At 45.6% G+C, this 24,542-nt stretch overlaps 7 protein-coding genes across 7 annotated transcripts; 4 read left to right on the top strand and 3 right to left on the bottom strand.

The window, feature by feature from the left end:
- Window positions 1-122: 122 nt before the first annotated feature.
- On the bottom strand, window positions 123-3,840 carry V865_005544 (uncharacterized protein; the record flags this gene model as incomplete). The annotated part of the gene is made up of 6 exons (XM_066229315.1): window positions 123-477; window positions 546-659; window positions 727-953; window positions 1,020-3,109; window positions 3,166-3,441; window positions 3,567-3,840. The coding sequence occupies 6 exons, from the start codon at window positions 3,838-3,840 to the stop codon at window positions 123-125; spliced, it is 3,336 nt and encodes a 1,111-aa protein (XP_066085412.1).
- Window positions 3,841-4,677: 837 nt separating this feature from the next.
- V865_005543 (uncharacterized protein) lies at window positions 4,678-11,108 on the top strand (the record flags this gene model as incomplete). The annotated part of the gene is made up of 5 exons (XM_066229314.1): window positions 4,678-5,304; window positions 5,363-7,790; window positions 7,857-9,481; window positions 9,553-10,184; window positions 10,256-11,108. The coding sequence occupies 5 exons, from the start codon at window positions 4,678-4,680 to the stop codon at window positions 11,106-11,108; spliced, it is 6,165 nt and encodes a 2,054-aa protein (XP_066085411.1).
- A 412-nt stretch (window positions 11,109-11,520) lies between these two features.
- Window positions 11,521-13,854, top strand: V865_005542 (uncharacterized protein; the record flags this gene model as incomplete). Its single annotated transcript, XM_066229313.1, has 4 exons — window positions 11,521-13,035; window positions 13,106-13,317; window positions 13,388-13,506; window positions 13,577-13,854. 4 exons carry the CDS (start codon window positions 11,521-11,523, stop codon window positions 13,852-13,854), a joined length of 2,124 nt encoding a protein of 707 aa, XP_066085410.1.
- A 902-nt stretch (window positions 13,855-14,756) lies between these two features.
- Window positions 14,757-17,778, top strand: V865_005541 (uncharacterized protein; the record flags this gene model as incomplete). The annotated part of the gene is made up of 17 exons (XM_066229312.1): window positions 14,757-14,816; window positions 14,897-14,924; window positions 14,985-15,020; window positions 15,079-15,135; window positions 15,208-15,415; window positions 15,489-15,604; window positions 15,672-15,754; window positions 15,839-16,060; window positions 16,131-16,149; window positions 16,235-16,268; window positions 16,365-16,441; window positions 16,500-16,588; window positions 16,650-16,782; window positions 16,869-16,911; window positions 17,169-17,269; window positions 17,384-17,430; window positions 17,506-17,778. The coding sequence occupies 17 exons, from the start codon at window positions 14,757-14,759 to the stop codon at window positions 17,776-17,778; spliced, it is 1,626 nt and encodes a 541-aa protein (XP_066085409.1).
- A 302-nt stretch (window positions 17,779-18,080) lies between these two features.
- Window positions 18,081-19,574, bottom strand: V865_005540 (uncharacterized protein; the record flags this gene model as incomplete). The annotated part of the gene is made up of 1 exon (XM_066229311.1): window positions 18,081-19,574. The coding sequence occupies one exon, from the start codon at window positions 19,572-19,574 to the stop codon at window positions 18,081-18,083; it is 1,494 nt and encodes a 497-aa protein (XP_066085408.1).
- A 522-nt stretch (window positions 19,575-20,096) lies between these two features.
- On the bottom strand, window positions 20,097-20,638 carry V865_005539 (uncharacterized protein; the record flags this gene model as incomplete). The annotated part of the gene is made up of 2 exons (XM_066229310.1): window positions 20,097-20,153; window positions 20,237-20,638. 2 exons carry the CDS (start codon window positions 20,636-20,638, stop codon window positions 20,097-20,099), a joined length of 459 nt encoding a protein of 152 aa, XP_066085407.1.
- A 593-nt stretch (window positions 20,639-21,231) lies between these two features.
- Window positions 21,232-24,199, top strand: V865_005538 (uncharacterized protein; the record flags this gene model as incomplete). The annotated part of the gene is made up of 8 exons (XM_066229309.1): window positions 21,232-21,402; window positions 21,497-21,610; window positions 21,684-21,794; window positions 21,864-21,973; window positions 22,057-22,222; window positions 22,297-22,389; window positions 22,472-24,055; window positions 24,125-24,199. The coding sequence occupies 8 exons, from the start codon at window positions 21,232-21,234 to the stop codon at window positions 24,197-24,199; spliced, it is 2,424 nt and encodes an 807-aa protein (XP_066085406.1).
- Window positions 24,200-24,542: the final 343 nt, after the last annotated feature.

Here is a 24,542-nt window from a genome sequence, read left to right as displayed (position 1 = left end):
ATTGTTTCATCTCCTCATTCAATACCAACACTAATTTACCATATCTCAGATATAATTTCAAACCAATTTCCACATTCCAAGAGAAATACTGCACATTCTTCAAATTCATTTCAGCTCTAGCTCTAATCTTCTTCTTCAATCTTCAACTCCCTTCTTCCTTCAGCTTCGCCTCCGTATTCAGTCTCGCCCAACCTCTCATCCTGATCAATCAATCCCTTTTCAAACTCCTCCCTCCAATCTTTTCTTTTCTCGTTTGGTATAGACCATCTCCATATTTTAGGTTTGATCAATAAACCTTTATTACCCTGCGTCCTGACTGCTATACCCTGTTTCAACAAATGTATATCATCGAATGATCTTTCAATGGCTATCTCCTCACGAGAGGAAGGTGTTTCACCATCAAGAGAGGGTTTAAGGAGGAGTAGGTCGAATAATGGATTGTCGATTGACGATGAATCTGATAAACTCATTTGATATCTAGAGCAACACCAACAAAGCCATAAATCAGTAAAGCTGAGATATAACAGTAGAAATGAAACACCCACCGTTCAGCTTCTTCATCAGTCGTGAATACCAGATCACAATTCCACAAAGTCCATCCTGAAGTCTCCAAAGGCGATATTAACCAATCCTTCAATGCCTCAGGGGTATATACGAATCTATATATGTCACATCCACAGTAAGTATCAAACTTCCGAACCGTAATCAATAACGGTTTTTACTCACCCAACAGATTCAGCGTCGCCTTTCTTGTCAGGTACAAGGCGTGTGCAGAACATGATAGTTTCATCGACATCCTCGTCCGTAATCAACGTAAGATCTTGCAAACCCCCATCTTCATCGCCTTCTTCGGTATTGATCGTTGGAGGTCGAGGTGAAACAAGTTGTCTTTGTCTTGCCCATTCTGATATCCTCGATTTTCGTTGTCGAGTCTTCAAATATCTCTTATCAACCTAGTATTTGTCGTCATCGACGATCAACGTCTAGTCCTTATGGGCAGGATGGATAAAATCACTCACAGCAATCCTTTCAACCCTTTCAACAACGATACTACTCCCATCATGACCATTTCCCCAATTTCTTGTTCGCACCCCATTCCTCTCGGTGGCCGTATACCTGATGAGACGAGGTACCAACCTGACCGTCACATTGATAACATCTTGATCTCGGGGATTACGTCCTTTCTTCTGTACTTCGACAGGCGAAGAGATTGATTTGGACCATCTTAACCAACCAGCATGGACCAATATCAAACCTAAATCAGAATCATCCGTATAAACATCTGTTCCCCATATCTTCCTCTCTTTACTGACGTTCCCGCAAATCACATTATCGGTCGAATGTGTAGGTGAAGGGGTAGGTGTCGACTCGTCCCATCCATTTTCTCCTCTGACTTTCCAATCTTCACCCAAGAACCCTCCACCTATCCTGACGATGATCAACCCACCCTCGTTCGAGCTGGTAGATTCCCCAGATTTGGCTAATGTCCACTGATCACCCTGATACACTTGTGTGGAAACTACTCGATTGAGATCTGGCACAGTCTTCAACCACTGTTCCACCTGACTCGATCCAACCTCAGGCCATCGTCTGATAGGATTAGTGAGGGCAGACCAGTCTTTCTCCTTGACTGGTGGATTATTGTTAACCTCTATCTTCTTCTCCTCCTCTTTTCGTCTCTTGGCAGCTTTGGTATTACTCGATCTCCTATGGGCGTTCTGAGCTTCTTCAACAGCAGCGTCCATACGAGGTCGTTTATCACGAGGTGTATATTGATATTCGCGTGGCTCAGCTTTATACCCATATGGTCTAGGTTCTCGAGATGGCGCAACTTGTTGCATCACTGAGGATCCGTCACTCGATACTGTAGTAATTGGCCCAACGGGATTCTTTGGCTCAGGCTGATGTATCACCTCGATATGTCTGGTGAGATTCGCTTTCTGATTCGCCGCTGCCGCTGCCGCTGATGCTGAAGTTGCGGGGGTCTGTCGCCAGTTAGGTTCATTTGCAGGACGTTGAGCAGAACTTGCTTGAGTTGCTGATGGTGCCGTGGTGACATTCGATCGGGGAGGTTGGAAAGCCTCAACACCATAAGCTGTTCCAGGCGCAGGGCCGTAACGTTCCCTCTCTCGCTCTTTAACCCAATCAACGAACCTATCGTCCTTCTCCCTCTCAGCTTTCGCTTTAGCTTCAGCAGCTTCCTTTTGCGATCGTTTTCTCTCCTCTTCTCTCTTCTCAAGCATCTCCCGCTCTCGTTCTCTATCAGCCCATCTGGGTCCAAATGCTCCATATCCTCCGAACCCACCTAGGCCGAATCCACCAAACGATCCGTGGTACGCTGGACCACCAAGACCAGAGTAGCCCCCGAAAGGTGCACGAGTGGACTGTGAGGCAGGTGTGGTAGAGGTGGCAGGTGGAACATTTTTCGATGGAGGTGCAGCAGTCGCGGTTGTAGGGGAAATGGCGGAATCTCTATCTCGTGGTGTAACAGTCGTTTGGATCCTTGAGACAGGTGATCGTTGTCCGTCCCTGCTTTTAGCAGCTTCGTTAAATAGTTGAGGAGGTCCAAATAGTGATCTGACAGTCGTGGCTGGTTGAGAGGAAGTTTTGACCGGGCTCTTGGGTCCCGAAACAAGAGGTTCATTACCTCTCTGGCTGGACCCGCTGGGTGTTCGTCGATGACCAGAGATTGTAGAAGCAGATTCAATTGCAGGAGTAGGGTTAGGACTAGCAGCTACTGTCGTGCTGGTCGATCGCTCTCGTGCGTCTCTTTCGAAAGGTGAAGGAAGAGATCTCGAGCCTAGAGAGCCGAAAGATGGAAGAGGCAGATTAGGTCGAGACCCAGAGCCGGTAGCGGAAGTCGCGCTTGCAGGAGGGATTTGAGGTGAGATGGATGGTTTACCAGCTGAAGCGGGAGCAGGAAGCGTACGGGAGGTAGTCGGTGAAGGAGGAAGGGATGGGCGAGAGTATGAGTTTGTTGGATTTGAATTTCGATGTGAAGGGGAAGTCTCGATAGAATGGGGTTTTGTGCTTCTCTCCCTCTCCCTCTCCCTCTCTTTCTCTCGTTCCCTCTCCTGGCAAGAGCCAGTCTCTCCTTCTCCTTGTATTCCTGATCTCTGATGAAAGGTCCAGCTCCGAACAACCCATACCCTGCACCAAGCCGACCTAGACCAGAGCCAAATCCTGAGCTCATCGGATCAGGTTTCCTGGGTGCTCCTGCTGTGCCACCAATTGAAGAAGTCGAGGTGGATGCGAAGGGGCTCGGTCTCTCTTCCCTGGGGGTCGAGCTAGCAGAGGTCGGATTGCTGCCCGGGTGATGAGGATGGTGGTGATGGTGATGATGCTGAGGGAGATGGGAGTGTGAGGATGATGCTGATGTATCTGATGGTCTGGACAATGAAGTCGAATAGGAAGTAGAGTAAATGGGTTTGGCCGTCATGTCTATCAGAGTCGAGTGATCCGGTGTCAGCCGATTCGTGCGTAAGAGGTGGTAAATAAACCAAAAACACTTCCACTCCCAGGCACGATTGTGAAAAAAACCTTTTTCATCATCATACCGAACTCACCTCTAGCCCGGTCAAGATCACGCTCCCTTCGTGCAGCTTCCGTTATGAAATCATAGCTAGGCCTCAGACCATTCCCAGCTCCAGGCGTTGATGAAGGTGTACCATTACGCGAGGCTGAGCCGAGTTGTGAGGTGGGTACATTCGGACTGGTAGCTGCATTGCCATTAGCCGAAGTGGGCTGAGCCGAATTTGAAGTTGAGGGAGGTTTGCCGAATGGATGCATCGAGGAGGTCGATGATGAGGTCGATATAGGAGGTAAGAAGCTCGAGGGCATCAAAGGATTAGCCACTGCTGACTATCAATCGAGTGGGGGGAGTGCTATCGTATGAGAAAGGACGACAGGTCGGTGGTGGAGGCGGGATGGTCGGTTACCTAAAGCCGAAAGGAACTGATCAGGCTAGGAGTGGACTGTCGCGTTGATTGAGCTTTTTCAGGTGTAGCGAGTGAGCATGTATGCGAGTCGGTCACAGCAAGAATGGAGATGTGATGGGTATAGCGATGAGGACAAGCTATGGAATGACAAGTAAAAGAGAGAGAGAGAAAGAAACGACGGATGGATGACGTTTGATCAGACGTGACTGACTGACTGACTGACTGATTAAACTAAACGACCAACAGACCAAAGATTGATATCAAGGGGTCCGAGCTTACACACACCCCCTTAAGTTACCCTGACATCTCATCCTTTCTCCGGAATTCAGGGTAAAGATGGAGAAACCGGGATTTGCCGGCATTATACTGATGATCAATGGTAGATTCTGAGAGTGGCGCGTGTCGATAGATGTTCCCCTTTGTCTCCAATTGAGTTGCCCATTTAAGATGTTCTGTGTGGAAACGCGTTTGTTTTTGTTTTCTGGCTGCAATGCAAGTAGGAGATAACACAAACATCATTAGCATCGTCAATCTGAACATCCATCAATCATCAATCATCAATCATCAATCATCACTCGTCAACTCGCTCACACCACCAACACCTGATCAATACCCTGCATGTTACCATCTGTCAACTTCATATAATCATACGTTCACACTCAACATCTCATGTACCAGTAATATATATCACTATAATCCAAACACCGCCCACCTCATCCCACCACCTGCCATCGAAGAAATGGTCCGAACCATACGTGAACCCAATCCCACGACACCGCACCTATTGCGAGTATCAACATCATCCGCTACCAGCTCAAGGACATCTCCAGCCGGGAGTCCCTCTCAGCCTGTGTTCGTCAAGAACAAAACAACTTACCTCGCTTCGTCACCTAAAAGAAATGGATCAACAGTGAAGAAGAGAGCTGTGTTGGGTGAACGGGAAGAGAACATCATGTCACCGTCTCAGCCTAGTCCAATGAAGTCAAAGTCAAAACCCAAGCCCAGATCATCTTCTACACCTCGACCCGCCAATGATCTTTCAGGACTATCTCGGTTCGTTGCCCAGTCACCCGCAAACAGGCTGCCAATACCTACTCGAAATGGTATTCCATCTTCATCGCCCATCGGTCAATCTCCCAACCTTACCCTCACGTCGAGACCCGGATCTACCCCATACGTACCTCGTCGATCTGTGCCTTTGCAGGTCAACGAAGATGATACGTTATTGTTGAACATGAGACCGCCAGAGATGGATTTCTCTTCTCCTGGATTTGACCTGACTGATGATAGTGATGTGGAAGATGCCCGAGGCGGTATCTTAGGAGGGAGAGGCTTGATGACTCCTGCAAACAGTCAGGAAGTTTCGGTGAGCTACTATATACATGCCTCGGTGGATGATGGCTGACTCAATAATTGATTTTCAGGCTGGCTCACCAAGCAGATCTCAACCCATCAAACAAACAATAGTGACAAACAGCGTCACTCGCAATGCCATATCCCGTCTACCTACCCCACCCTCTTCTCAATCTGGATCATATCCCCACGCCCTCCCTCCAACCCCGCAGGCAGGACCGTCTCGGGTATCTCGTATTCGAGCTAGACCATCACCCACTCCTCCCCGACGAGTTAGATCAGAAGTACTTGGTTTAGGAGATATAACGACGGAATGGGACACTCCCCTGAAATTAGCCGAAGATGTCTCGCCCAATCCGAGAAGAAAGAAATCACCTAGGCTTTCTCAACCTGGTCAGACTCCCACTCAGAGTCCATCGGTACCAGTACATTCAGACGGAACAGAAGTCGTTATACCACTTCGAGCTAGGAGTAATACCCCTGGTGCATCTACATCCAAATCAAATACGCCAGCGACCGTCAGACCGAAAAGTAAAGGTATAGTCAGATCTAGAACGCCAAACCTGTCATCTTCCCAATCCCAATCCCGATCCCAATCGTCTCGTAGATCAGGTGGAGGGAGTAGAAAATCCGGTGGACGGTCGACTAAATCAACCACTACTCCTGCTGCTTCTCGTTTAACGAATACGGAGCAAGTACCATCAACTGCTCCAGTCGGACGAAGGAAACCAACTTCTCCTAAAACGCGTACTACCCCCACTTCTCGATATGATAGACGAGCGTCCGTCCCAGCCAATATCAATACGAAAACTCCTAAACCCCGAGGCAGGCGATCTGTAGCTCAGACACCCAAGGATGTAGCATTGAGTGGTAGGAGGATAGGAACCTTATCTAGACCCATCCATGGCAGTCCAGGTGATGATCCTTTATTACTCAAGAGTGAAGAAGGTGATGAAAATTATACTGAACATGATACAAGAGATGGAAATGGATTATCATTATCTCTCGAACATGGGAATGAGACTGATGGACAGATACCTGTCTCATCACCGTTTACTTTCCATCAGAATGAAGATCATACGTTACTTCCTATGGGACCATCAAACGAGGAATATCTAGATTTCGGTACGGGTATGGGTGGTGCATGGTCGGATGATGGGTCGGATGCGGAGTTGGAAGGTATAGGTGAAGATACGTTTATACATGTGAAATCAAGGAAAGATGCTTCTGGGAAATTGTTAGGATCTTTAGGAAGATTAGGTGAATCTATTTTGGAGGAGGAAGAGGAGGTTGATAAGACTATTGAAAGTCACTGTAGAGATGGGAGGTCTTATACTCCAATCTTACCGCCAAGGGATAAGGAACAACATCAATCGGTAGAAGAACCTATTTCATCACCTGTCATCAGATCAAGAGCAAGTCCTGCGCCACAAGCGGCAGATATCGACGAAGAGAATAACATGATCGAAGAACCAGGCGATGTGACCCAAGAGATGGATGTCAATAACTGGGATGTTTCAGCAGAGCAGATCGAACCTATAGACAACAATGATACAATCACTGTCCGACCTCAGTCTACCGATCAGAGATCCTCTTCACCTGTCGTCGATGCTGCTGACGATGTGGGAGATATTACGCAAGAGATGGAAGGTGGTGATGATTGGGATAACACAGAAGAGGATATCGAATTCACCCGAGAAACTGAAGATAGATCCTCTCCTGATACCGAAGATACCGTCTCTCATACGCCTGTTAAGGGAACCGGTATGGCCGATAACGCTATGGATCAACAGATGGAGGACCATTCTACATATGTCGAAGATAATGAAATGCAAAAGGGGCAGGATCCAGTCCAACATCAAGTCGTACCTTCTACCATACCAGATGAACCTTCTTCTGTCGATGAAGAGGACGAAGGAGAAGGCGATGTGACTCAAGATGCCTGTGGCGATGCTTGGGAGGTATCAGAAAACGATATCTCAGCGCCTGACCCCGAGTCGAAACCATCGCCCGTACAAAGTACACTTCCTGTATCTCTTGTCCATGAAGGGTCCGCAAACGTCGAAGCTCCTCATCAACAACCATACATCTCGGATGAAACCTTGAATGACGAGATACCATCTCGGACTTCTTCATCTGATCATGTTCCTTCTCTAGGTGAAAGTGAGGAATTTGGGGACGTTACTCAGGATATGGACTCGCTGGATTGGGAAGTTTCAGAGGAGGATATACAAACTTCTCACATTGATTCTCAGAAAGGTGCTCGGTCTCGGTCGATGTCACCTCTGGTTGAGAGGAGTGAACAGGAAGAAACCAGTAAGGTCACTCAAGGAGAACTATCTGTCGAGACTCCCGTGGCTCATCAAGAAGAGGAAAGGGATCAAGAGGAAGAGGTTTTTGAGGCAGATGCGCGAGTGCATGAGTTCGTCGAGCCATTGCAGGAGGAAATGGCACTGGACGTGGACGGGACAAAGGAGGAGATTGAGCAAGACATTCAAGGTAAGTCAAGAAGTCGAGCCAAACGGAATGCTATCACAGCTGATCAAACCTACCTTGTAAATTCAGTGTCTGTCGCTCCTGAGCACGAAGAAGGAAACGTAAAAAATGATCAAGAGTCGGAACATGTTCACACGGAGATATCCAGATCGAACGATACACCCCAATCACCCTTACTTCCTGCCATACAGATTTCTACCGAAGTAACTCAACCTGCGGAAAACATCAAAATACTTCGAACGTCTACACCGTCCCCTTCTCCTACTCCTGTACTCAGATCGACTACACCTGTTCATTCCCCTTCGACAACGAATTACGAACCACCCTCTTTACGATCACCTCCACCTACCAGATCACCTTTCGTGCTCATTCACCATCGAGGTGATCTAACTTTCACACCCCGACCTGAATTCTCCTACTCCAACTATCGATCACCATCTCCCTTACCTCCTCCCACACCTGTATTCTCAGCTGAGGAAAGAGGTCATGCAATCTTGGAAGAGGCTGATAGAGCTTTGAGAAGGTTATCGAAATTGAGGAGTCTGTCACCTTTTCCTGCAATCACCAAACATGAGGATCGCGATGTCCCTTATAGCTCAGAGACGATAGAGAAGGCACGAACCGATGCATCTGCAGAAGGACTTCACCGAAAGGTATCCGTGCCAGCGCAGACAGTCTCAAAAGATGTCGACGGAGAACCTCATAACGTTCCTGAAGATGTCGCTGCTCCTAACGCGAATCGTGGCGAATTCCAAGATAGCTTACAAGACGAACAGGATAAAGGAGAAGAAGACTCGGCAGCAGGAGACGTCACGGCGGAAGCGGATAATTCTGCATGGAATCTTTCGGCTGAAGAATATGAAGTACCTCTGAGGGATAGGTCTGATGGAGAATCAGAGGAGAACCAGGAGAAGGAAGAAGAACGAGCGGAGGAGGCGCAAGACGAAGATAATTCATTGGCGCAGGAAAATGCTCAACAGTCCGAAGAAGCTTCACCTGAACCTGTCGAGATACCGGAAAGGATCGTCCTTCGTTTAGTGGAACGTGGGATGATCAAGTTAGAACCTGAATCCGACTCCGAAGATATGGTACAAGATGTACCATTCGAATCTGATATCCCTCCTGTTGTAAGGCGGAGTTCACCTTCTGCCTCACGTGAACGACCATGTACACCATCACGAGGACCGAGTGAAATCAGGGCAAGATCAACCTCCCGATCACCTATTGCTGGACCTTCAACTCCATCAGTCTATCCTCCTCTCCCGACAACTAAGCTCAACGTTGAATCTTCCACTCCCAAGACCGCTCCTCCGCCTTCGGTCTTCCAATCTGCCAACTCGACCACTCAAGCTGAGGGCGTCACTTCGTTCCAACGTATGCTCTCACAACGAGTCGGCACATCAAAGCTCTCTCAACAAATTGTACCTTCCTCGCCAACCACAGAAGAAGCATCGTCTCCCGTTCAGCAGCGACAGTTTTCTTCCCCAAATCAGGCGAACCGAGAAGAAGGTGAAGAATCCGTAGTAATCCGTAAACCCCGTCGATCATTGCATGACGAACTTGCTGCTGTTTCTGCCTCGGTAGCGGACGATGAGCATTTCGATGGAGAAGGAGATGATTCCTTCAAATCGGTAGTTGAAGTGTCTAGCTTGGATCCGAAAGCGGCTGCTAGAGCTGCAGCGATATTGAAACTTGTGAGTATCCCCCGCCATCTCATGTCAATTGTGAGAAGAAACACTAAATGTCGTAATCTGCGTAACGGTAGAATCACGCATATATCGAACATGGTATCTTACCGAAGTCCAAAGAACAGGATCTTGCAAGTTCTACCAAATCAACCTCACATAGCGAACGAGAAAAGAGGGATTTACTGAATGAAGCTGAATTGGAAATTGTTGAGTCTCATCGAAGATCCCGCTCTCGATCTAAATCCATGAGCGTGATGAGGCCTGAACGGGAGATGTCAGTGATGAGCTTTATGACTGAAGATTATCCTGTGCCAGGAGCATTCGTCAAGACGCCCAGACTCGATTCTAGAAAGGTTATTTCGCCAATGAAGAGGAAAAGAGATCTTGTATCTGTTCATGAAACGACTGAGAATGAGGATGATGCTCAAGAACAGGAAGAAAGATGGGGAGTGAAAGAGTGGAAGAGGTTGGAGAAGGTTTACAGGGCAGAGAAGGAGACATGGATAAAAGAAAGAGAAATCAAGAAACTCCCCGTCACCGGATCTGCGACATCTTCACCGATACCTTCTATACCCGGTGGGCTTGTGGCTTGGGCTAGGAGAAGTACGTTTGGTACGCCCAAGGAGGTGCAAGCTAAAGAGTGGGATATAGAGAATGTTGTGAAGAGGTTTTTGGACGATGAGAGGAAAGAGGGAAGAAATTGGGATAGGTAAGTTCACCAATCTAAATAGCTTGCTTATGAGAGCTTTGACTGATTTGTGTGTTTTGTCTTGGATGTAGAGAGATGCTGGTTTTGAGAGTACAAGCTATCGAAAGGAGAATATCGAAACTTGCTTCTTCGACTGCATCCACATTTACTTCCACGAATCTGCAAACTCCAGCTCTCAAGAGGATCCGACCGAATGTCCCTGCTTTACCTCAGACCCCGATGATGACCAAGTCGACGAAAGACGCTGTCGAACCGCCTTCAACGATCAAGAGGATGTTAGGCTTCGTTTGGGGTAAATCAAAAGCTCAGAATACATCGGTTCCAGCATCCAATAAATCAAAAATCTCTTCTTCCGCTTTCACTACAACGTCTTCCATCAATAAGGGTAAAGAGAAAGAAAAGGATGTATTGCCCACTACTCAAATGAGGGAGATTAGACCTGCCCATCCGACTTCATCCAGATGGACCCCTGTGGCCCCCCCACCTCTACCCCCTAGATCAAATATTGCTTCGTCCTCGAAAAATCCTCCGGTCATCTCGTCTAAGGATACTCTAGTTCCCTCAAAACCAATAACGATACCGTCATCTTCTTTGAAGGACGTATCAACCACATCATCCAGTATAACCCACTCTAGGTCTCTCCCATCTTTATCTATCACCCCATCGTCATCCTTTTCAGACAGTACAAGGCTTTACCCGTCATTGAACCCACCGATATCTCAGCGATCCGATGCTATCGCCAGGTTATTCCCTGACCACACTTCTTCCTCGGGAAAGATGACGGCGTCGACTTCTGAGAAGAACCTGAAAGAATTGGGTCAGATACAGAAGAAACGAAGTGGCAGTGTCAAGAGTCTGGTGGAGAGCTGGGAAGGTAAGGGGATTATGGGTGCGTCCATAAAGGGGAAGGAGAAGGAGAAGTAATGGATTGATTTTTGGGTTTCTTGTTGTTAACGATTTATACGATTCACTTTACGCTATACGATGTGACACGATTCTTTGATGCTTTTGGGTACTTGTGCTTATACATATTCCTTATATTATACTATTAATACTATTATATATGATCTTGATTGATATCATTGATGCATACATGTGTGCATGCTATCCCCCCTATCCTCTGACATATGCTATCCATTTGTTGTTGCGATGTTTCCCTTATTTCAGTTATCCATTTATGCAACTGGGTTGATGAGATCAACTCTCTCCTTCGACGGATCTGCTCCGATAAAGTGGAAAAGTGAAATCATCAATATTGAGTCTCATCCTGATTCTCATATGAGCATACGATCATCATTGACCAAATCTTCCCTCCGCTAGGTCGTAGCCACACAAGATGATTTCGCTTCTGAGCGCAAACTCGTCAAATCTTTCTCAGAGGGCCTTTCAACGCGCGATCCGACGCGCTGTGTCGAAGATTCCCAATGACCAAAGACAGCTTCATGTCGGCGTTGGTCGATATCCCTCGTCATCGATACCGTCAAGACATATCATCAATACCTTGTCAACAGCTCGAGTGTGCTTGCCTCGTCGGTCAAACACAACAGTTCCGATCTCTCAACAAACTCATAGTCGCATCAAGGCCTCAACGTCCCCAAGTCATATTCCTGCCATCCAACAACGCTATGCCTCTACTGGTCCCTTACCTTCGCGTCCTCCTCGTTTCAAATCTGATCGTCGTATACGGCGCTTGCGGAACCTTCTATTCGCCCTCACATTACTTTCGATCTTATACTATACTTACTCGCCCTTCCGACACACCGTTATGGCTGCGGTCAGATGTGCAAGACTGATGCAGGCCGTTCTACTTGACGTATGGGATTACAAGCAAGTTTTCGCTGCTGAGGAAAAGCTGGGTGCACCAGGAAGGGATTTAACAGATGAGGAAAAGCAGATACGTCGAAAGGCAAGGAAAGATTGCCATACTAGAAGTGCAACGAGATTGTTAGAAGCGTTAAAGAAGAATTCGGGAATCTACGTTAAATTAGGACAACATGTTGCTGCTGTGCAGGTCTTACCCAAAGAATGGACACAGACGATGACACCATTACAGGATCAATGTTTTCCTACTCCTACAGAAGATATCGATAAGATGTTAAAAGAAGATTTAGGATTAGGTATAAATGATTTATTTCAAGATTTTCAACCTAATCCTATAGGAGTAGCATCGTTGGCACAAGTACATCGAGCGATAGATAAAAAAACTGGCGAAAGTGTTGCAGTCAAAGTTCAACATGCCGATTTGAAAGAATTCGCAAAAGTCGATATGGTAACTGTGAATTTCGCGATCCACTTTGTGAAATATGTTTTCCCAGATTTTGAATTTAGCTGGTTAGGAGAAGAAATGAATCATATGTTACCTTTAGAAATGGATTTCACGAATGAAGCTCTGAATTCTAAACGATGCAGGGATGAATTCAAACATCTAAAAGGAAAGACGAGCTTGTATTTACCAAAAGTTCTCTGGGCGGAAAAAAGATGTATGGTAATGGAATTCATTGAAGGTGCTAGGGTGGATGATTTAGTTTATTTGAAAAATAATGGAATTGATAGAAATCAAGTATCACAAGAATTATCGAGGATATTCAGTCAGATGGTTTATATAAATGGAAATTTCCATGCGGATCCACATCATGGTAATTTATTGATTCGACCTAAAGCCAAAACGTCATCGAGTCCTTTCAACTTTGATGTATGTCTACTGGATCATGGTCAATATTTTGATATACCTGATGATCTTAGAGTCAACTACGCACATTTCTGGTTATCGTTGATTAAGAAAAGCTCAAAGAAGACAACGGAGGAAAGGAGATATTATGCTAAGTTGGTTGGAAACATTGATGAAGATATGGTAAGTCTACTATACTCTACTCTACTCTGTATCATGAATATCTGACCTAATTTATGTCTCTTGTCTCCAGTACCCATTCCTCGAATCAGCGATCACCGGTCAAATCAACATGGCAGATGAAACGAATGATCCTACTTATGGATCTGGAAGTAGACCTACCTCTCTACTTGAGCTGGGCACTGGGTCCATGAGCGATGATCAAGTCGGGAAGCTGAGAGCGGCTATGATGGAAAGAGATGATTTGATCGTATCGATATTTGAGCTTTTGAGGACTGTTCCGAAGTGAGTGATGTCAGATGTCATGATCTCTGGACATTGAGAATGCATGCTGACCCCCGGCTATCGTCCATAGACGTCTATTGATGATCCTCAAATTATCTGATTTACAACGTTCCCTAGATCAGAGTTTGGCTACCACCCATGGTCAGAATAGGGTCTTCGTCATTGTTGCTAGGTACTGCGCTAAAGCTGGTGAGTGTTACGACTATGTTCATTCATGTCATCGTGAAAGACTCATGTATCAATCGTCTCATCTGAACAGTTTGGCAAGACGATATCAAATCGATTCGTCAATCTTTATCCAACACCGGTCTCTCCTTCTCAATCCTACGTCGATTCATCTCTTCTCTTTGGGACTATACATATTGGAATACTACCCTGGGTATAGTCGAGTACGGTATGGATATTAGAGCGCGATGGGTGAAAATCACCTTATGGATGCATGGACTGGGTAAAGGTGGGTTGAAAGAGGCTGAGGAAGAAGCTGCTGGATTGAGAACTAAGAGAGATACGGTGAAATCTCCTTTGGGGTTATCATGATTTGTAAGGGAATGAACATATGTCGGTTGTAGGTCTCTAGTCTTGAATAGATTGATATAGAATATCATATAGCATATAGCAATGGAATGATTTCACTATCAAAGAATAGGATCTGTACTATGTATCACATGATGTACAACCGAAGCTGATAAAGGTTTACCATCCGGACGGAGTGGTATAGAGTCATCATCGAACTGAGAGCATTCCACCGAATTTTCTCCATTGCTTTGCTTGTGATTTCCTTTTGAATTGATACTGTAACTGCGTATCGGCCATTCAAGCCGATCGGATCGGTTTCGATCAACTTGACTCCAAACGCTATCGTGCCGAAATGACGCTTTATCCTGAACCATCATCCTTCGGATGTTCTATTTTTAACATTCCCAATGAGTCTACGTCCCAAATTTCCTCGGAGATGCCACAGACAATGAGCATGAGGCTTGTACTCGCAGAGAGTATGCATTTTAGGATAGACTAAATTAACTGAATAAGCCTAGTTGTTCGTCAATTATCCTTGATTTACCGGGGACCCTTCACAAGTATTCATCGTGATACGGCTTCACGACTGAGCACCTATGACACCCCAGAGGGATAATCGAGGGGCCTCTGCTCCTCTCATCGAATATGTGTTCATAACATGTCGAGGCTATTCTAAAGATAACTTCGAGACGGTACTTGACGGCCTAGCACGGTTGGTTCGGTGTGTTGACAGGGAGCTAGATGATCAGATAAATACTCGAGTAGATTTGATATCAATATTGACGACCTTCAAGAAAGATCAAACACTAATCGCATTAAGCCTATTTGAATCATTATAAAGGACACTCAACATCAACAATTCTACCGACAGTCCTTCCGAAAATATCAGGGTGCCTATCAACCAATCAATAGTTCCATTCAAGATGCCCTACTTAGGTTTGAGGGGGAACAAACTCCCCGTGGCTATCTCTTTGACTGCTGGTGTGAGTTGAGCCTCGATATCCTTCCGAGCCCTTGTCAGAACGACGAGAATTGACCTTATGTCATGATAATGGTACTGTAGATGGGATGGATCTTATTCGGCCTAGATGGTAAGTATGAACTCGGATGAGCTGGTATACGATTGACATGATGCTGATAATTTCCTAAAGATGCCATTCTGGGTGCTGTCATCACTACCACAGCATGTGAGTGACCATGGTGATCCCAATGTGAAGCTTCATTTTGATTATAATCCGATCGCAGTTGAGAGGGAGTTCAATCTCAGTACATCCATGCAAGGTACCGTCACCAGTCTATTCGGTAAGCTTTGAACGAGTGTCTCCACTTCCAATCGTAAAACATTGACTTGGCTGTCTTTCCCGTTCTACGCAGAACTGGGCTGTTTCGCCGGAGCATTGTTGGTTTCCCTTTTTGGAGAACGATTCTCAAGACGAGCATTATTGTTCATATACACCGTACCGATGATCATAGGTTCCGTCATCCAGGTAGCAGCTCAGAATACAGCTATGTTAATCGTCGGACGGATGGTTGCTGGATTGGGTTTGGGTGGGATCACATCAACTTTACCCAGTTGGCAAAAGTGAGTGGATCTGTAACCCGATGGACGATGGGTGGTGCTGATTCAGTATTCCCTTCTGGATAACTGATTATAGCGAAACTTCACCGGCCAAACTGAGAGGTACTGTCATATGCACTTCGTTAAGTTTCCTTATCATCGGTCAGTTGATCGCTTATTGGGCTGGATATGGTTTACTTCAACAATTTCCAAGTGAGTTCACCAACCTCTGTCCTCTGCATGGCTCTTCACTGATGTCGCAAATGGGCCTTGACAATAGCTCAAAATATCACTTGGAGACTATTATTCGCACTTCAGACTATCAGTGTATCAATTATGGCTCTCATGGTCGTCTTCATGCCTGTACGTTCACAACTGAGGTTCACCCTCAACCACCTACATCATGACGCTCAGAGGGAGCTGATTGATTTGTGTTTGGGAGTATAGGAATCTCCAAGATGGCTAGTTGCACATGGGAAGTACGACCAAGCTCGGACGGTCGTCAGCTGTTTACTCAATCGACCAGAGAACGATATACTGGTTAATGAACAGATCGAAGACATGACTAGGGCGATCACATTCGAGCAGGAACACGGAGCCAGCTGGGCAGATCTGTTCACTTGGAAGAAGAACGATGATGGACCAAGGGAAAAAAGAAGAGTTTTCACTGTGGGTGCTGACATCAAGTGAATTGTCGACCTGAACTGACTTACATATTGATTGGATCGACCAATTTCAGGCATGTTGCATTCAGATCGGTATGTCTTACCTTACTCTCTCAGCTCATAAACCTGCTTCAGATTATGAATTGACATCAATCTCTCCTGAATTGATTTCATGCAGCTCAACCATTTTCGGGATCTACGGTTTTGAGTTTGTGAGTATTTCTTCATGAGGCACTTACTGTATATAGTGCAGTACGATTTTCTCCAATAGGCTACCTACAGCTCATCCTGCTCGATCACTTGTCTAGCTATTTGACAACAATCTTTGAAGGTTCAGTCGGCTTCTCAGAACATCTCTCAACGCTCATGTCAGGATTCCTTCAAGGTGAGTTCTATTGCTCATCCCAAATATGTGGCACTGACATTTGATCGTCATGTCACAGTTTGGTTCTTGATAGCTAGTTTCTTGACTTGGTTTCTAATCGAGCGAGCGGGTAGAAGAAATTGTTTCATGGTCACCGCAATTTGCATGGTGAATATCACAGTCCATTGGCTCAACGTCGACCTCTGCTGACCCTTTGTGGCAAAATTAGGGCATTACAATGGTCATCCTCGCCGCAATGGTCAAAGTCAATACCAAACCCGCAGGATACGTCGCAACTGTCTGTCTTTTCCTTTATCAGTCGTTCTTCACATGGGGTTGGATGGCAGGTGTTTGGTGCTACAGTACGTCTATGGTGTTTCATTCTTCACCTGAGAAATCCCAAAATAATGGGCCGGAGCTGAGGAAGGAATCCCATTTTATTGGACAGGTAACGAGATTCTCTCAACGACTTATCGAGCAAAAGGTGGAGGGTGAGTATCTCAACGCTTCTTTGTTCTTTCTTCGGCTCTATCCATGCACTGGAGCAAGTTATACCTGGTTTGGAACGATTCGACCTCGAAGTGTTTATGTTGGAAACCCCCTCCCATTTTTGTCATTTTCCATCACAATATTTCGCCACGTTTCGTCTGACTCTCTATTATACTATATCCTCCTCGCATTCGCCACAAAGTATCATTCCATCACGATATAGCTGACTGCGTGCCCGTACGGCGTGCATATTGTCCAGTCTCTGTGTTGCCTTGCAATGGTTATTCGATTTTGTCATCCTTCAAGTAACGCCCATCGGTATCTCTCAAATCGGTTGGGGTATGTTCCTCGTCTTTGCCGGTAAGTCAGGCTACTGTAGCTTTCTTCCTTTTCAGAGCTCACTACGATCTGTGGTGTCCAAGAGAAAGCGAATATACTCATGGGTATACTTGCTAATACCTTTTTCACCAATAGTATTCAACTTCGCCTACGCTCCACTTGTATGGTTATTCTGCCCTGAAGTAAGTCCTCTTCAGCATCTGGAAATACTATGACATATCATAATCAGGACTGATCATCTGTATGATCCCCTTTAGACCGCGGGCGTACCACTCGAATCGATCGACGCGATGTACATGCCAGGTGTGGACCCAGTGAAAGAATCAGTAAAAATTAGAAAATACATGAAAGAGGAAGCTTTGGCGAGAAGGGAACGAGGCGGAGATGGATACAAGGGTTCAAGAGGACATGAATTGGGTAGAATCAGTAGTTTGATGGGAGAGAATAAACCTGAAGAAAGCAGGGTGGAGAGAATGAGGGATATTGACGGACAGGTTGGTAAAAATAACACGGCTGTTACTATCGAGTAGGCAAAGCATGTAGAAAGTGAAGCAGTGAGCCTATTTGACTGGGAATGAAGGATGTAGGAGCATGAGACGAAGACGTATTCTCGAGAAAACACAAAAGGGATGTATAGTTTCGAGTATACATGAAAATGCATGGTTATTGAATACTCGAGTACATGATTTCCTGATTCCGACAGAAGCGCATGACAAATTTCGTTAAAGAGTGATATTAAGTGAGTTTATCTATTGAGATCTGTTTTATGATTTTAAAAGCCTTATCCTTGATATACATACTGTGCTTCCGCATTTGGAAACACTATCTCTGACTAGTCCCTCCCACCCTGCTGATTTAACTTCATCCCTACAAACAACGCCCATAATCCAAAATCATATGCCAATCGTAAACTTCCCGCGGCCACATAAGCTATCCAGAACTTCTCACCTCCCGCCAGCCATCCCGTAATGGTAGGTCCAGCAGTCGACGCTAATGTTCTGACAGTACTGGTTATACCGTTGACCGCTGCCAGTTCGTCCGAAGGTACTACAGCAGCTATAAATGCCGCTCGAGGTGCTTGATCCATATTGTTCAAGCCAGTTCGAATGAAGAAGAGGATTATCGTCAAAGCTAGGGAGTCAGGAGCTGGAAATAGGAGAACAGCAGTTGACGATGGAACATGTGTGAACACCATCGTATTGATCAACCCTAAGTGATTGGCCAGTGGTCCCGCTGCAATGGATGATACAGCAGCTAGGAAATATGATATACTGGTGATATCACCCAAGGTCGCGTTCGATAATTGGAATTTCTGGGCGAGATAGTACGTGGTCAAAGCGTATCCTACCATACCGTCTGCAAGGGAATCGACAGCAAGTAATGGCCAGAGTTTATACATGACTGCTCGGGTTTGGGGACTGATCTGAGAGAATTTCGAAGACCATTTCGAGCTTGTTGGGCCCTCAGGCTTGACGTCGGTATTCGTATTGGCGTTCGAAGAAGAAGTCAATGCGATATGCTCGACAGTCGAGGTGGACAATCTACCTCCTCCTTCTTCCCCTTCTAACAACCTTTCTTGTTCTTCCAGTTCCCTCTCTTCATCTTCTAGTTGCTTAGTACTACCCGAGCTAGCCAGCTCCGTTTTGTCACTCATCAATAACACACATATCGCCCCTATCCCACCATTCAAGACGTACAACCAGAACATCACATGATAAGCTCTAACGTCGGTCCAACCTTCCTTCTTGCTTAACCAATTCACCACTTTCCCAGATATCTCCGTCCCTACTGCCGATCCTAAAGCCGAAGTGACGACATACCATGATAGGACATCACTTCTTGTCTTTGAGCTTCCAGCGGTAGTATGCGACAAGATTGATTCTTCTATAGCTCTAAATGGTCCGAAGTCTCCTCCTGTCGCACTGATTATTCCTACTACCGAAGCTAATAATAGTATCCAGTAATTCTCAAAGTAGATGAAAGTAAACCCAGATAATACCATCATTAGACTACCAAATAGTAAGATATTCCGACGTCCAATCCTATCTGCGATGAGCGTGAGAATGACCGTCAAGATGACATCGCCCAGAAGGGTTAATGTCATAAATGCGCCTATACGAAAATCGGAGAATCCCAAGGACGAGAAGAACAAAGCGATGAATATCCCGTTGGAACCATAGGCGAACATCCGCGTTGTACGTGAGATCAGGACGAGCCATGAGTCTGGACCGGTGTTCCATAGTGAGATCAAACCGAGTTCGTGAAGGAGTCGTTGGGCTGGCGGAAGGGATGATGGAGGAGGGGTGGATGAAAGTGCGGTCGTCATTGAGAGATTGGTTCTGGTACTGCTATCGGGCTGGCAAAGGTTATATCCATCGATGCAAGGGGCCAAGAGTGAGAAGGAGGATGACCGAGGGCTTACACTACTTGGCTGGCAAGCCTTTCATGATATGTAGAGTTACTTCTGTCTACTTGCGTGGTATGTAGAGCGATAGAAATGATGAGATGGGGGTTGCTTTTTTTTGATGTTGTGATTTCGATTAGACGCTCATCTCCGATGGCCCTACTCACGTGGGTACAACGTGGGTTCTCGGAGTTTTCTCAGGCTGTGGCACTGATGCAGCGAGAGGATGAAGGGGTTGTTTTTCATACAGTGATGATGAGAGGGGTGAAAGAGATACATGTCATTATCGCTATTATTGCGTATGGTGATGGGTGAGATATATAAGACGGCAGTGATGTGTCTATGTAAAGTGATGTTATCCAAATCATACAGTCTTCTCGGACCTTCTCTGCTTTTCTTCTAGACCTGCTATTCTACCTTCTTCTTCTTCTTTCTACTCGTCAACTAGAATCCAGGAGGGAGAACACCTTGGGGTTGACCTTGTTGAGGACCACCGAGGAGCTAAGTGAATGGCATCATTAGTCAAGGTGTCTGATACAGAAGATGGAGATGCATTATTTATATGTTAGAATTACCAAACTCACCTGTTGTTGACCTTGCGACTGCATCTGCATCTCTCTCTCCTGTTGTACCACCCTAGTCTCATCTTCAATAGCCAATGCGAGTGGGAGACCAACCAATAAAGCAGAAGTAGAGATCCACCAAGCTAAAGTACCGGTGGATTGGACCGACCAAAGAGCCCAACTTGTCGTAGACTTGTATTTACTGTACAGCGAAGATCGAGTTTGAGGTGGAACGATATCTTTCAAAGCTACCAATCTCTCGTACAAAGTTTCGTCATCTGGGTTGAAATCATCTTCGTCGTCTGAGAAAGTTGAGGAAACTTCGGAGTCGGTCTCGTAATCAGATTCATGTTCACCTTCACCCAAGTTTGTGGATACCTCTGGGGCGGATTCGTCCCTTACTTCTTCAACGACAACGACCATTGCGTTTGATTAGGATTATATGTGTTTACGGGTTGAGTAAGTGGGATAGATGAGATGGATTAGTTGATGGATTGATTGCGGTATATGACGAGGAAATGGGAAGAATGAAAAAATCGGGAATGAGATGGATGGGATGAACGAACAGGTGAAACGGCAGGTTCTAAATGGGTGTGTCAATTAAAAACAAAGTGACAGAGCCATGCACGTCACTGGGACCAGACATCACCCATTCAATGCATACCCCATACATAAGACCGTATACCCAGCTTATATACATACATACAACACACCATAGAACGTACCAAAACCTCGCCTTCTCGCCGCACCGAGATCGTCGTGCTCCGCTAGAAGAAGGCTATCAGGAGAAAAGAGATTGTTCGAAGGACTCGTAGGTGGGTGATTGACCCAACCAACTCCTAGGATAGCGCAAGGACGACACTTCTCGATCATTCTCATATACTTCCACCAGGCAGATCGGCCTGGGCATCAACCATTCGTAAGATCGAGAGGGCTATAATAAGACAAGGAGCTGCCAGCGCCGATAATATATACATACATGGTTAGAATCTCGACACATCACCATATCATTCAACATGTTACAGCACCCTTCACAATCGTACACGAATCAAAACCAAAGCCTCCAAGGACAAGGAGGGTCAGGTCCTGCTCAGCCACTATGGGGTGGTCCATTTCCAAGTCTTCATCTCTGGCCTCTTCAAGATACCTTTGTCATGAAGATGATCCATTTACCAGAGGGACAAAGGGTACGTTGAGTTACATATCTCTCTCCGAGCTTGCGTATCTCACTGAAAACATTACCGATATATGCTGATATGAGTGACTGGTAACTTATCGCAGATCAAGATAGGTCGTCAGACAAATACCAAGACTGTACCTGGAGAACGTAATGCCTACTTTGATAGTAAAGTGTTGTCTAGGTTGCATGCTGAAATATGGGAACAAGGTGGAAAGGTGTGTCTATCAGCTGCGTTAATATACCTGGAGTTTTGAGCTGATTTTTGGTTGCGCACGATCAATTCGATAGATCTTCATTAAAGACGTGAGATCGTCCAACGGTACTTTTATCAATGGAGAGAGGTTGAGTCCGGAAAGTGTGGAGAGTGAACCGTTTGAATTGAAAAATGAGGATCAGGTGGTGAGTCACTTCCGACCATTCACTATACAAGTGCTGGTGGTGATAATGGCACACTGCCATGTTGGTTAGGAATTCGGTATCGACATTGTCAGTGAAGATAATCGAACTATAGTACATCATAAAGTCGCTGCCAAGGTGTATTGTGTATTTGGTCCAGAAGACGCAGCATTGAGTGCTCGGTGAGTTGAGTCATATTTCTCACGCTTGGGGATTCTGTTTCGGTCGGAGTCATCACTAATTTGACGTGATGTCTGATCTCCAGAGAATTGGTGAATTATCAGAATCAAGATACACGCGGCGTGAGGCGTATGCCTCCTCAGCAGAATGGACACGTCAACAATCAGCTATCACAAATGGGTCCTGCAATTATGAGTAGTGGAGGTAAATCCAGCGGTCTGAGTTTTGATCATGTTCTAACGAAATTACAGGTAAGTCATTGATTAGCAGTCGACCGATTCCCTACCAGGCTGATTTTGATGTTGATTATTCGTACAATGCTTAGAACGAGCTTCGAGCAAGTAAAGAGACCGGTACAGAATTACAGAATTTGGCTACTGCTTTCACAGACATTCAGGACACATTAGGTGGAGGGCTGGTAAGTCTGTTCTCTTGATCTGCTTGCTTCGACAGGCATAGGTGAAACATGTAATTATGCTAATTTTGGATGACTGAACTAGCCTCCATCACAAAACGGCTCAGCTGCTCAATTTATCCCTCCACAATTCCGATCCGCCTCAGCCGAAGCTCAAGCTGCGTTAGCTGGACCTCACGGCCAACAAGCAGCTGCATTCATAGCTTTGCAGAACCAGTTGACCGAAACTCAAACTTCATTGGGATCGCAGCTGGAAAAGATCCGTCTACTGGAAGGTCAGCTGAAGGAGCATGAGTCAGTGAAAAGCGAGATATCACTGATGAGGGAGCAGATGGAAGAATCAAAGAGAGAAATGGATCTTCTGCTTGCCAGTGGAGGGAATATACTAAATGGTGGATCTCACGGTAGAGGCAGGCAATTGACGAGGAGGAATGAAGACGATGATGATGACGATGATGATGCCAGGAGTGTGATGACTCTGATGGATAATGAAGAGTCAGAACAGCGAGTGAGAGATCGACGTCGAGCAGATAGGGAAGGTCCCGAATCGAGAAGAGATAGGGATAGAAGTGGGATAGAGAGACCTAGGACACCCGAACCTACCAATCTCGAGGGAGATGCTGAATCGGATGATGACGATGGACCTTCTCAACCGAATGGTATTGCCGCTACTACCTCTGGTTCGTCGCGCGAGACAGAGATCATCCAGCAGAATGCCGAATTGGTAGGGAAGATAGCGATTTTGTCGGCAGAAATCCAAGAAGCAGTTACGATATCTCAAACATTACGAAATCAACATACCGAAGCTATGTCAGCTGTTAAACTTCTTACTGAACGTGTAGGCGCGCTAGAGACGGGTATGGCATCCAAGGTAGCAGAGGAAGTTGAAAAGGCCGAACAGAGATGGGAAGTATGGAAAGTGAAATTTGAAGAAGGATGGAAGAAGGAAAGAGAATCTTGGGATCACGAGAGAGAAAGACTGAGAGGGGTGGTGAGGGAATGGGAAGAAGCTTCGAGAAGAGCTCATGAGGAAGAAGAGGAAAGGGAACTGAACGAAAGTCTAAGTGAAGATGAGTTAGAGGATGATGAAGAGGGTGATGATGATGATGTGAATGATGGGGAAAGACAACCGAACGAAGTTTTGTCGTTAGATGGATGGCAGGCGGATGGTAATGGCTCGAATTCCATTGGGTCAAATAAATTACCTTCGTTGAATACAACGAAGAAATCAAGACGAAGGAGATCCAGTCAGAAAGCATTATTGGCCGTGCAAGCTCTAAAGAACGTATCTGATCCTACAGCTTCGACATCACTTGACATAACAAAGAATAATGGCGGATCGTCAACACCGAAAAGTACTTCATCTGGCCTCATTGATAATCCACCTTTGATCAACGGTTCTTCCTTAAAAAATCAAAATTCGAGATCGAAGAATAGGAATAAGAAGAATAAGCAGAATCAGAAATCGTCAAGATCTGGCTTAAGTAGGACTGCACACCTGGACAATGTTGAGGGAAACGATAAAGATAATTCGAATTCGAATTCCTCTGAATCAGGTAGAGAGAGCGTATCGACGTTGAAAGATGGTGATGAGACCGATGTGGTGGGAACGAAGAGTGGATCGATTACTGGAAAGAATAAAGATAAGAAAGATGTTCAGGTGATAAGGGTGAGTGAGAATTCGAGAATGGAAATCAGTTGGTCCCGGCTGATTGAATTTTTGGTCCTTTGCATATAGCCCGTTCCTGTCTTCACTGTGCTGGTGGTTTTGGTAGCTGCCGGTGTATATTGGCATAAATTTCACAAGGATTAGATCGTAGCTGGTATTCGAGGATATCCATTGAATAGGACAAAACGCGCTGTCCGGCACTTGATGATTGTTTCTTCTTCTTCTTCTTCGTCAGAGAGGAGATGGAAAAATGTAATTTTAGGTTTTTTTGTGGAGATCAAGTCATTATCATTCATGTCATAGGTATATTATCGAATCTTCCCTCTTTTCTTCTCTCAGACATACTACTATTATACATGTAACATGATTTAATGTGATGCATTTATCTTAACGATCTACTATAATATCTAATCGTGATGGTCATCATCTCCATGTTATGCAATGTCTTTTCGCAAATTGTTGGCGTTTCTTCATGGACCCATCTATA

Source organism: Kwoniella europaea, chromosome 1 (assembly GCF_036810445.1).
Source record: "Kwoniella europaea PYCC6329 chromosome 1, complete sequence".
Taxonomy (NCBI): domain Eukaryota; kingdom Fungi; phylum Basidiomycota; class Tremellomycetes; order Tremellales; family Cryptococcaceae; genus Kwoniella; species Kwoniella europaea.
The sequence above is the reverse complement of the archived record's forward strand: the minus strand, read 5'-3'. Positions and strand labels throughout refer to the sequence as shown.